This window comes from Miscanthus floridulus, chromosome 10 (assembly GCF_019320115.1).
Source record: "Miscanthus floridulus cultivar M001 chromosome 10, ASM1932011v1, whole genome shotgun sequence".
Lineage (NCBI taxonomy): Eukaryota > Viridiplantae > Streptophyta > Magnoliopsida > Poales > Poaceae > Miscanthus > Miscanthus floridulus.
The window spans coordinates 138,750,683-138,764,425 of NC_089589.1; the positions used below are offsets into that span (position 1 = coordinate 138,750,683).

General features: G+C 37.0%; 1 protein-coding gene and 1 pseudogene across 1 annotated transcript; one reads left to right on the top strand and one right to left on the bottom strand.

The window, feature by feature from the left end:
- Nucleotides 1–2,531: 2,531 nt before the first annotated feature.
- On the top strand, nucleotides 2,532–3,389 carry LOC136489792 (protein FAR1-RELATED SEQUENCE 5-like). Its single transcript, XM_066486338.1, has one exon. It carries the CDS (start codon nucleotides 2,532–2,534, stop codon nucleotides 3,387–3,389), a length of 858 nt encoding a protein of 285 aa, XP_066342435.1.
- Nucleotides 3,390–8,340: 4,951 nt separating this feature from the next.
- On the bottom strand, nucleotides 8,341–13,323 carry LOC136489794 (uncharacterized; annotated as a pseudogene).
- Between the last annotated feature and the right edge of the window lie 420 nt (nucleotides 13,324–13,743).

Consider the following 13,743-nt stretch of genomic DNA (forward strand, 5'->3'; position numbering starts at 1 on the left):
ATTCAGAGGCAACTTGTAAAGGATTTAGGGGCAACTTGTATAGAATTCAGAGACAACTTGTATAGGATTTAGGGGGAACTTGTATAGAATTCAGAGGCAACTAGTATAGGATTTAGAGGTAACTTGTATAGGATTTTGGGGAAACTTGTAAAGAACTCAGAGGCAACTTGATCACAAATTGATCAGCTTGTGGAATTCCTTGCACATGACAGAATTGCAATAGAGGCAGACACCCTTCTTTTTTGCTTGTTTGTTTTGGTTGTAAGTTTAGATGACCACCACAAATGTCACTGCCCACTGGCTGACTGCAATGCAAAAGATCTTCTTACACCTAAAAATAACAGTTTGTTGCATGTTTATGCAGGTTCACAACGAAGGACTGCATCAAATAGGAGATGAAGACTTCTTAAGGGAAATGGGTATTGGATGTGATGACACTGGACTGGAACTTACACAATTATCAGAGATAACAGCTAACATACATTGTGAACAGGTTTGAAAAATTGATTTATCTTATTATATGCAGAGTGCTTTGGCAGTGTTGCTTTCACTAATCGATTTATCTTAATATATGCAGAGTGCATTAGCAAGAGATTTAGAAGCCAATATTCAAAGTTACTACAATTTTGATTCAAACATTGTAAACCCCAATTATACTAATGAGGTAAATAAAATTGCAGTTATTACATATTAAGAAAACTACAATTGCAATGCTACAAACTTGTAATTTAGACTATTCCTAATTGCAACTACTGATATTTGAGTTTATTTTGTTTGTTTGTAATGAAACAGGATAGTTCATCAGCACTACTGGACTACAACTGTTTATGGACAGGATAGTCTTCTTCATATGCAGGGTGCGTCCGAAAGAGAAGTGGAATTCAATCCTGAGAGCTACTACATTTTCATACAACATTGAAAATGCCAACAATACTCATGAGGTAAAAAGGAATTCAACTTATAACACATATTGTCAGTGTGACATATATAAGTTTGTCAAACCCTGTGCAAAAAATATAATAATAATAATGCAGCAGGCACTACAAGTTTGACTTACTTTGTCTTGCTTCAATGTGTTATTCCACTACTTTGTCTTCCTCTCTATCTCCTTGGCATTTGACTGACCTCATGCTATAACAGCAGAGCTCAATACCACCAGTGAACTACAGCAGCTATGGACAAGAACAAGAAATGCAGAGACAAGAAGTGAGATTCCTAAAACTCGCATTTTCACAATTTTTTTTAAAAAATGGGTACTAACAAAAGAACTAAGATTTTATTGTAATGGTGAACCCCAAAATTTGCAGGTGATCATGTCACCAGGAGGAACAAGTTATGTACTATCACAGGGGCGGATCAAGCTATACAAGCCTTATGAACCAAGTCATAGCTCAGGCTAAATCTTCAAATCAGAATTATGAAGAATTTTTGTCATCTGAAATGACAGGAAGTTTCATGGACATACTCAATGAGCCATTTCCACTAGAGGTATTTACTTGTTCTCTACATATATAGCTAAATTACTTTGTTTGCTACAATACAAGATGAAATATCTAACAGTACACCTTTTTCCTTACCGGTGAAAACAGAACCGGATGTTCATCACTACCAACAGAATCTATGAGCTGCCACAAGATGATGCAGATGGCCTGCGAAATGAAGAATCAGAAGCAGTACCAGAGTTTGCAAATGAAGAAAACATGGTACATGAGGAAAGACAAGATGAACAAGGAAGTGAAGGGGAGCAAGATACAGAGGGCAACATGATAAAACAACATCTAGTAGCAAGTGAAGAACAAGATGAAGAAGAGCTCAGGGCAATTCAGATTGAAAGCCAAAGTATTATGGCAGCTGAGCATTTGTCTCAGGAACATGCTAGCAGGCATGTTCCTCAGCTAGGCATGAAATTCAAAACAACAGAAGATGCGTATAGTTTCTACAATGACTACGCATTTATAGTCGGGTTTTCATTGGTCAAATGGCACACATACAAGTGCCAAGACAAGAAAGATCACAACTATGGCTAGGTAACAAGGGTCACATACAAGTGTAACTTGTCTGGTAAGAGAAAGGAGGATGATAGCACTGATGTTTCAGGAGTACGAAGCACAAGAAACAACAAAAGGAAGATTTCTGTTTCAGGAGTCCAAAGCGCAAGAAAGAACAAAAAAAGATTTCTGGTACACCGCCAACACCTAATCCTGTGCCATACAAAAGGAAAACAAGTACGCTTGTACCAACCGAGTGCCCCGCTGAACTTGTTGTCACACTACAGAATGGAGAATGGACAATAACCAGATTGAATCTTGAGCATAATCATGCGTTTGCAAGCAAGGATCAGAAGAATAAACTGTTTTCATAGATTAGGATGACTGAAATGGAGAAGGAACTTATTGCAACATTCAACAAAGTGAACCTACCAGATAGGAAGATTATGGCAATCCTATCTTATATAAGAGTGGATGTCACTCCATACAACAAGAAACATATTAGCAACGAGAAGACAAAGATAAATAAGGCAACATCGGATAATGACATGCAGCAAGTGTATGACTGGTTCTCTAAGAAACAGGCTGATCGAGGACCCAATGTTCTTCTACAAGTTTTCCATAGATGAAAACAACAAAGTGAAAAACATTTTCTGGTCCAATGGTACAAGCAGAAGGTACTATGAGGAATTTGGAGATTGCATCAGTTTTGATACAACCTACAACACAAACAAGTACTCCCTCAAGTTTGCACCAATTGTTGGTATTATAGGTCATGGGGACAATTGCCTGTTTGGCTGCGCTTTCATAATGGATGAAACTATAGAAACTTTTGAGTGGTTGTTTCAGACAATGCTGACTTGTATGGGAGGAAAGCACCCTAAAACTATAATCACTGACCAGGACCTAGCAATGAAGGCTGCTATCAGAAACGTTCTACCTGACACTATTCATCGGAACTGCTTCTTCCACATTGTAAAGAAAGCTCAGGAGAAAGGTGGCAGGATATTTTCATTGGAAAGGAACAAGAAGCTGCATGACGATCTCTTTGACATTCTTAGGAACTCATTGACCAAAACAGAGTTTGAGTACTTGTACAAGAAGTTGCCACAAACATATGATGTCGGTGGCTTCAGATACCTTGATGACATGTGGTTTAATAGGGAAAATTTTGTTCCATGTTACTTCAAGAAGCATTTCTTCCCTTTCATCAACTCTACAGCGAGAAGTGAAGGCACAAATGCATTATTCAAACTGGATGTCACACCAAGGTATAGTATTATGAGATTTATGAATGAGTTCCAAAGAATTTCAGATACAACAGAAAAGAATCAAGCAGAACAGGACTTTGAAACCAGATCAATGCCTTGGTTGAGTACGGCATATGAGTTCGAAAGGTAGGCTGCAAGGCTATACAACAGAAAGATATAGTTCAAGTTTCAAAAGGAGCTCATATTGGCAACAAAGTATGAGGCTCAAGAACTCCAGAAAGATAAAGTTTATGCAGTGTTAAAATCAGAGTACCATAGGCAGTTTGAGTTCAAAACAAGGAGATACATTGTGACAGTAAACTTGACACAGAAAAACTACAGATGTCTGTGTTGCAAATTTGAAAAAGATGGTATAATATGCTGCCATATCATCAAGGTGCTCACAAACCTAAATATATCTCAGCTAGATGATAGTTATTTCATTGAAAGATGGAGGGCTAAAGAGAGGAAACAGTTGACAAGGCATAATACTGTACCAGAAATAGAGATTGAGAAGAGCAGGCCATTGAGGCACAACATATTGTCAAACAAGTTGAGCAATATTGCTTCAGATGGATCAAGAACAATGGAAACATTCAACTATGTTCTAGAAGAAGCCGAGCGAATGCAAAGAAAACTCAATGAACCAGCAGATGAAGTCAGACTGCAACAATCACAATCTGTTCAACAAAGTGGTACTAATGTTTTGCAAGATGCTAATGATGCAGTCAGACTACCTCAAATAGAATCAGCTCAAGAAAGTGATACAATGCTTTTGCAAGACCCTAATAATGCTCAGAAAAGAGGAGGGCCCAAGAAAGTGAACAGGCAAATAGGAATAGTTGAGGACATCAGAAGCAAAGCAAAAAGCAACTTTATCTGTACACACTGTCGTGAAGGAGGGCATAACATCAAAACATGCCAAAAAAGCATCTTCCTCCTGTGCCTAAAAAACAAAGAAAAGGAAATCAGGTAACACAGAGAAACATAGGCAAAAAGTAAATGTTAGCAATACAACGACAGATGTCACTTCTTCATATGTATATTCATCTAATGTTGTTGATATTATCATGCAGGAGATGTTGACAACACCAATAAATAGTAGCAGTGCAAGTGCAGCAAGCAAACCAAAGAAGGGGAAAGTCAAGAATTGAGAAAACCAAAAACAAGAGATGGAATGCTAATAGCTGCAATTACAGTGGCCAAATAATTTATGTAATTTATTAGTAATAGAGCAATTGTAAATTCAGTACTATTATATCTTTAGACCTACAATGAAATGTATCTATCTGAGGCTACTGGAAGAGACTACTGGGCCGCAACTTGATAAAACATGGATTGCACGTGCTCATAACTAAAATTGCAGTGCCCTACACTTGCAATTTACATTACATCAAACTGCAATTACATAACTGAATATTTAAGTTGTTTGGTTTACATATGCAGTGGCCTACAGCTACTGCTACTGCTAAGAGAACTTGGTGCAGACATACATACCTGCCATATGCTTCATCCATGGTTTCAATTGGATTGTCATTTTTCTTTTTTGTTGCAAGCTGCAAAAAAATAACAACTTTTGAGTCATCCTTGTTATGAAAATTACCATCATGCTTCACAACTAAAATTATCAACACATAAATATTTCAATCACTCACACAAAGAGTTCACAAATCCTAGCAATATCAAGAAAGGCGACCCTCTGCTTGAGCAATAGCATGTTCTGCTCTAACTTGCTCAGGTGGCCTCCCACTCCTGATATCGGCAGAATTGGAGCTAGGTGGCCTTCCCATCTTCCTGTACAGACAAACCCAACAAACAAGACAATGTAGTCAAATCACAATACATAGGAAAAAGTTGACAGAAATATTAGCAAGCATGGCAGCATGGTTACAGTATAATATACTGCAAGGTACCACGGACACAAGTAGAACTACATGATAAATGCAGTTCATAAGACTAAAAGCAAAGGGAAAATCAGATCCAACTGTAACGACAAAGGCAAATGGATAAACTTACTTCCTCATGGACTATCAATCTTCTGCATTCGGTCTACTAGTTCTCTTGTAGACTTGGAAAAATTCTTAAACCCCTAAAGAAAACAACCAAATTAAATAAAATACAAAAACAGCCCAATCAAGAAAAGCATGGTCGCATACATAATCAATATGCAAGACAATTTCATTCTATGGAAGGACAAGGATAAAAACTTGGTGTGGGCTGACACAAAACACAACAAACATAAGACAAGGTGTGTTAGCACAAATCAAAAAGGACAATTTCTTTCTATGGAAGGACAAGGATAAAAACTTGGTGAGGGTTAGCACAATCACAAATAACAAAGAAATCACAAACACAACAAACATAAGACAAGGTGTGTTAGCACAAATCACAAAGGACAATTTCTTTCTATGGAAGGACAAGGATAAAAACTTGGTGAGGGTTAGCACAATCACAAATAACAAAGAAATCACAAGAAACATATAACAAGGCGACTCATATTGTCATCATATGATCAATTCAACAACTATCAATGAGTTAAAAAGCAAGTGCTACACACACTAAATTTAAAAAATGCAAAACTCACCTGTTGCCATGGTACCGAGGACAAAGGATCTCAATAAGATGCTGGTTGGACTTTAACTGACCGCGTACCCTCATGGTGCTTCTAGTATCCATGCACAAAAGTCATACTTCAACATCTTGGTCTGTAAGAACAAAATCAAACTCATAATAATATAACACAAGACCCAATTGAACTATCTATAAACAAGAAGACAAGAGGAACATGCACAACCCTCAAACTTCTCCTTGTCTTCCCTATAAAAGGTTAGTAGTACACAACAAAAAACACTTATAGAGAAAACCATAAAGCTAGAATAATGGGTACAAAAGAGTTAACATCAGCAATCCAACAGAATATTATCATCTTGTTTACTTTAGCCTGTTCAATGTATATTAAAATTTACAACCACTTTAGCATCAAATGCTCTCACCAAACTAGCTACTTCTTTACAAAGTGGACATGCACTCATAGCAAGAACCTACACCCTATATTGACCTAAACGCAAGATCTAGAGACAAGCCTCAAATCATGCTCCCTGATTCAAATTGCCAGAGACCTGAGAAAGAAAAAAATAGAAACAAACAATCAGATTCAAAAACGTGAAGTTATAATAAACAAAGTGACGTTGGAACTAATATTACCTCCTTCACTTTGCATGTACCATCATATGCACTATTGTATTCATTGAAAACCATGTCATTAACAAGTTTGATGCGAAGTTGACTAATATCATCTTCGGTGTACTTCTCCAACATATTCAGATGGACTTCAAAATGCTCTAGATTCTTTATAGCATACACACCACTATCATTGATTATGCTGAAAAAAGAAAAACAAAAAGGGGAAAACAGGAAACAATGGGACTATAAGCACAAACAAAATCCACATGATCTATATAAATCAAAGGACTACATTTCAATCACATACTTATCAGATTGCTGGGGTACAGTTCCAAAGAAGACATGGAATGCATGTAAGCCATAGTCAATATTAACAACTTGTTTCCAGACGGTGGCCAAGTTTTCTAGCTACAAATCAGGTAAAAAGAAAATGACTACACCATGCAAAATAATATTTGTTTCGATGAAGGATATAGTAAACTACTATAGCACTGAAAATAATGGGAAAAAACTGCCACTGCAATACTGAAAATAGACAAATGGTGCATATACAAATACAAACTGATACTTACAAATTCATCTTTCACAGCTTTGTGGAAAGCTGAGTCTACTCCAAAGCACACTATGCATGAATCCAAGATTATACACCATCTCAGGCTAAAATACAGTACAACAACATACCATTGATCATGGAAGAGTATTGGAAAATAGAGCTGACAAAATAATAAACATTGTGATTATTAGTAACATCACATAGTAGGACTAGAACACAATATTTATGCTAGTACTCTTTTTCAAACAATAGAGAAGATATGTTACGCACATAGTCGCTGGATGTTAAAGGCCTGGCACGATGAGCACCCTTAAAGCATCTCACAGCAGTCTCAAATAGCTCCTTCTTCTTCTCATCATCACGACCATGATTTCGAATAAGATAATCCTACAATAACAAATTGACCGATATTATTTCCATATAGCGCAAACATATAGTTTACAAAGAATACATCAACGACTACTAACCCCAACTTTAGAGAAGAAGTAATGCTTTCTAGAATCCCTGGGGTGTTTTCTATGGAACAGCAGCTTGCAAAATGCGTTCACTACAAAATGGTTGACCTTTCCGCCAGGCCGAAGAGAAGATGAAAGTGCACTCAACAAGACAACAACAAACCCATAATCCACCACTTTTAGATTGCAAACACAAAAACAAAACAATTCACAGTGAATTGGTACAAGTATTAACACATGGTGCTGCAGAAGGCTAAGAATGGGAAAATTGTGTAAATTTCAAACTTACTTCAAGTGTTCGCTGCTTTCTCCCATCTTCAAAACAGCTTCATACACATCAGATTTAAGTTTGGACACACTAATCTTGGATTGAGGGATGATAAAAGGGCTGATCTTGTACATGCTGGGCTTCGCAAGCCGTCTAGGACGATGAATAGCAACCTTTGAACTCGAAGACTGCCAAATAGCTTCACTGGACGACTCAGAGTTCAATACAAATCCATTGCTACCAACAAACTTTGCAGACAGGCAAGCCCCACCAACCACAGACTTTTCACGATGGGATGGAAGACGTGATTGAATAGGTGTCTGCAAAACATACAACAAGGAACACATAAAATTGTTCGAAAAATGGAAAAACTAATAGTGTTAGAGCAAGGATCTAATAATTTCAATATATCCTAAAACTGCATCACAAAAAATCACACAAACACAATACGATACACTTACAAAGAAAAAAGAAGGGGGCATTTACTCCAAATATATATATACAATACTAGTACTGGTTCGCAAGAGTATGAACATTACTACAACTACTTATACAAGCTATTACATGATCCAAAAGCAGCCCCAACTGCTACCATGTAGCATTGTACTAACTACTTCCCCTTCGACTACCATGTCTCCAAAAAAGATAAAGCAAAAGGAAGCAGGCACCATCACATTATCTCCCACCACAAACTTTCCAGAATGATAAGATTAGGTACGCCAATTTACAATTTTTATAGGATCTCCATAAGGACTGACTGTAGCAAGAGGAACAGGTTGACTTGGATCTTCTTCGAACTCAGAATATTCAGTAAAAGGTAAAGACTCCATACGGATAACGTCCTAAAACAACAATAAATACAGAAATAAGACTAGAGAGATCAAAAGATACATGACAATACAAAATTGATATAATGCAATAGGGAGGATTACATTTTCAACATTCCCATTTATCTTAGTCCCAGCATTTCCAGTGCCAATGGTCTCCTCATTGCTCAAATTACCACCTCTAGGAGACGTCGGCTTATCAACAAAAACCCATTCTTTAGATGCAGACCTAGATTTCAAGTTCAAGTTGCTTTTGGTTTCAACCTATGAAAAAATGAAACTAAATCAGGTGGGAAAACATTCCTTGTACATCAAAAACTACTTGGCATCTATAGAAACAAAACAACATACATTTCTAGGGACACCTCCATGGGACATATTAGCACCAACTTTCTGACCTGAAGTAGAAACTCTACTCAACTGTAGCAACCAAGAATAAATAAAATTTCATATACATAATATATAATGACTTAGCATGGGAAGAATAAACAAGATGGAAGAGGACATGTACCATAGACAACGCTCTATCAAGAGGACAAGATGTATCACAAGTTGTACCAACAGGGCGCCTCAAGTTAGGATCTGCAACATAATTTCCTAAGTCATCTAGTTCTTCAAACATTCTGAATGAAGGTACACTAGGGCTACGAAAGAATGGAGTCTTCGTCTTCAGACAAGGTTCCTTGACAGGTGCTTTTCTAGCAAAAAAAATATAAGACAATAAAGAAGGCTGAAACTTAAATGAAATAAAAAAAGTCAAATTGCACAATTCAAATACTCCTGGAGAACCAGCTTTCTTTATTGCACAATAAAAAGTCATATTGCACAATAAAAAAAGTCATATTGCACAATACAAAGGTGCAATTTACTGATAAAGAGAATGCAACATAAAAAATAGGGACTAACCATTAAGATCTTGAGCAGAAACTGCATTTTCATCCAAGTCAGCTCTAGAACCAGCTTGAGCATTCTCCACTCCACAAGGACCAAGACCACTTAGAGAACCAATAGCATTCCTTAGACTCGGTGCTTCTCCTGTTTGTCCTACATAGAGACCATGCTCAAACATGAGCCCAATTCATATATCTTAGATTTCGTAAAGCTTTTTTTCATCAGCGGGACAAACCTGGGGACCTCTCAACTGTACCAACCAAGGGGATAGCAGCGGCCGCATTAGTTGTCTCGCCTTCATGAACAGTAGGAACCAAGGGGGAAGCAGTATATGCACTAGTTGCTTCGCCTTCCTAAACAATAGAGAACAGAATGAAACAAGTCTATTCATTAGGGTATTTCATTTACTACATCAATACCTAGTAGTGTATATTACTAACAGCAAAAATATGCTGGAACCTATGCCTATCTGATCATGGAATAGCAGAACAGCTACAAAAGCATATAAAAACAAGAACCAAATAATGCAAAACTCACTTTTAGATGGAGCTTTTGACGTTTAGTTGCAACATTAGTAGTTAACACTTGGTCTTCCTCAATAACTACAGGATTATCCTTGTTACATCCATTTCCAGTTTGATCCGGCATAGTTGCCTAAAAAGACAAAAGTGACCCAACAATTTAGAAAATACACAATTGAAGACAAATAAAATGAGAAATAGGAACATTCACCTCAGCATTATGATCTTTTATGTGACTCAGAGGGGACTTGCCAAGATGTTGAGAGAGTCGAGTCCTAGACGCTACACTATTGGCGCTCGAATATTGTGATGCACATCTTTTCCTCTTCCTTTTACTTATAGCTGAACCTGAAAATAATCATAAGATTATGAACACACATACAAACAAATCAACTAAATGCAGAAATAAATGTTACACAACATCCATGTACCTTCAGCTGATGAGTCTTTGGAAGGAATAATTTCAGTTGACTGAGAAGCACGACAATTCTCACCACCAGATCCATCATATAATCCATCAGATTCAATTTTATCAGTCACGGAGCATTCTTCTTCATTTGTTTCAGTAGGAGCAGCAACTGTAGGATGCACATCTTCAATAATGGTATTATTTGCAACAGTAGCAGCACCATCCACTTCTTTCACAGCTGTTTTACTTGTATCACCAGCCATTCCCGCATCAAAGACATCATCTTGCACAACAAAATGTCCTGGAGAAGGCAGTGGGGCTTCATATTCAGCACGGACAACATCATCATCACCATTATGATGTGCTGGAGAAGGAACAGGAGCTTCATATTCAGCAGGGATACCATCAACATCTCCATCATCACCATCATCATGTCTTGGAGGGGGCACTCTAGTAGCAGAACTCTCAGCCTCATCAGAAGCATCACCACCACGATTAATTACATGAGTCCTATACATGTACATAAACATCTTAGCAACAAGTGTGCCCGGCCTCCTAAAGCCTAGTCTTGTATGGTGCTTTTCAAAAATCTTGCACATGTTATCCATGTCCTGTAATGCCAAGTTAATAGTAACATATGAATCATGTAAATTTCATTATACAAGAGTAATGAAATGATCAAATCAAAGGATTGCATAAAGACACATACATTTGTCCTGATGAAATCACAACGTCTATCCAAAGTTCTCCTAAAAAGAGCACAAGCCTCTTTCGGTAGATACTCTTCAGCATAGCATGTGTCATCGATGGATTTCACCTACATAAAATCAACTCAACCAGTGATCTCAAAAAACCCTTACAGCTAATACAACTCTAGATGTGCATTAGAAGTCAACAAAAACCCAATAATAGAATGTTAACAAGGCATGGGCAGCCACACAAACTTCATAGAGAACTAGGGGCTATTAGATTACCATCCAACGCCCTAGGATTCATCATGCATGTATGATTTTTAGAATAAAATTTAGAGGAAGATATTTTCTATTTCAACATAGCTTTCTTTCAGTAGGGTGTTCAGACCATTTATTTGGCTAAGAGAAGTAAAGGAGAGATTTTATTTGGATAGGACAAGTAGATGTAGAAAGTTTTGAGATATCACACAGCAGATAAATTACTTCTAAAACTTAATAAATACTGCACAGAACATTATCAATCCATCAAGATAATTGGCTAAAACATGCTTCTTCAATGTATTACCAAATTTCACTAAATAGATAGCCACTGGTTCTAAAAACTAAATAGGCAGCCTCTGAAATTAATCACAGTCAGACCAACAACATCGCTACAGAAATCACAATCTTGAGCTATGAACTTAATACAAGAATGACACTTGCACAGATTTAACATGCATATTGCACATGCTTATAACTAAAATTGCAATGGTCGTAACTTGTAATTTATATTATTGGTGATTGCAATAAATGCCTTTGATCAAGTAAGCAACCTAAGATCAACACTCAAGATTTTTGGTAGATTTTTTTCATACTAGACAATACAACACCACTGTATATTGGGCAAGCAAAACCACAATAAATAGATGAAAAGTTGTGTTAGCAGAATCAGAAGAGAACTTTTTCTAAGAAAGCACAAGGTCAACATTTTGCTAACAGTAAGAATCAGAAGAGCCTTAGGGCACTAAGACTAAGAAACAATTATACAACTCCAGAAAGATCTAAACTCATGCAGCAAGGATACATGATACATCAATAAAGCTCATGGATACACAACATCCCAACTACAAATATGAATTTTTAGGTTCACTACTCACTGGTCGCTTTCCATAAATGTCACCAGACACACGATCATATGAAGCAAACGTCTTGATCATCGAGCCCTTCCAATAATGGATTCTTGGCAGATCTAGGGGCAGCTGATTACGTACTCCAAAGTTGATATAATCAAGATAATAACCCTACATATGATTTCAAAGGCATCACTAAAACATGCTGCATAACCAAAAAATGGACAACTGAATAAAGGAAAAAATACAAATATAGGCACACTTACAGCTAGAAAGTATCTGCAACCACCAATTGTACTCCGATGCTTCTTTCTGTAGTTTGTAATGGAAGAAAACATCCAATCATAGATGAACTTTGACCAATTCCATTCTTTCACCTTAGATACATCAATCAATGCACCTAGATACTGCGGGCTCGGATAAGTACTAGAATTAGCACAAAGAAATGTAGACAAGGCTACAACCATGAAGTATCAAAGCACGTCATCATCAGATAACGTGCCTCCTACCAACTTGTCCCCAAATGTCTTGATCGTGGGCAAAGAGGGCTCTTTGATTGCTGAAAGGAAGTTGCTCTTCGTAGACTCAGTATAATTCTCCTTAATATCTTCACCATCATTTGGAAGCCCTAAAAAGAGATGGACTGACAATGGATCCAATGGAATCACTTTCCCTCCAACTACTATGTCACTACAACTCACATCTACTTGATCTACTATCCATTGCACAAAGCCTCTAGGTGCTGAGCAACCATCGTACTCCAGTAAAATTCCAAAGCCATGATGCCTGATAATTTTCTTTTTGCGCTCATCCAACTTTGCTATTATCTTTTGTCCAAAGTACTTGCTATTAAACCTACTTCCTGGTCTCTCTGATGTACCTACAGTGCCACTCAATTTCCCTTTACCTCTACCTCTAACTGTTCTGATACTCTGTAAAACAATGCAACAAAAAAGAAAATCTGGTTAGGATACTAGAATCACTAAACATGGTGACAAATTTAGCAAAAAACTTGATTAGTTGGCTATGTTTTTTGAACAAAACCTATTCCCTGAAATATCATGCTCATCATGCATCCGCTCAATCGTAATGCTACTGAATTTACCTTTCCAGTCTGGACACCTGAACCCCTTGCTTTCCCTTTCTTCTCAACAAACTTAGCAAACTGAGAATACATAATAGAAACAAAAATATCAGGTACAGTTCAAATGCAAATAGCACTATACAAGAACAAAAGTGCATGATGAGATCAAGCATTCAAGAACAGAAAAGAAAAATAGGCAAGGACCAATGCCACCAGTATCACTCAATCATCTACAGTATAATAATCATGCAGTATATACAGGAACAATAAACTAGCATGGACCCTAAACTACTACTACTACAGGAGTAATACAAAACTAAAACAGCCACAACATAATATATCAGATATTAACAGACAAAGGTTTCAGAACATACTCCACAAACGGCTTTTTGAACATGCTTCAAAGTTTTTAGCATTTCACTAGTATCAATATTATCATCTTCAGGATTTGGATCCTAAAAAAGGCAACAATATATATCAAATATTAAATTATTATAATACAAAAGTGCACAC

Excerpts from the sequence above, each read along its gene's own strand:
- LOC136489792 (XM_066486338.1), top strand. The coding sequence starts at position 2,532 with ATGACATGCAGCAAGTGTATGACTGGTTCTCTAAGAAACAGGCTGATC.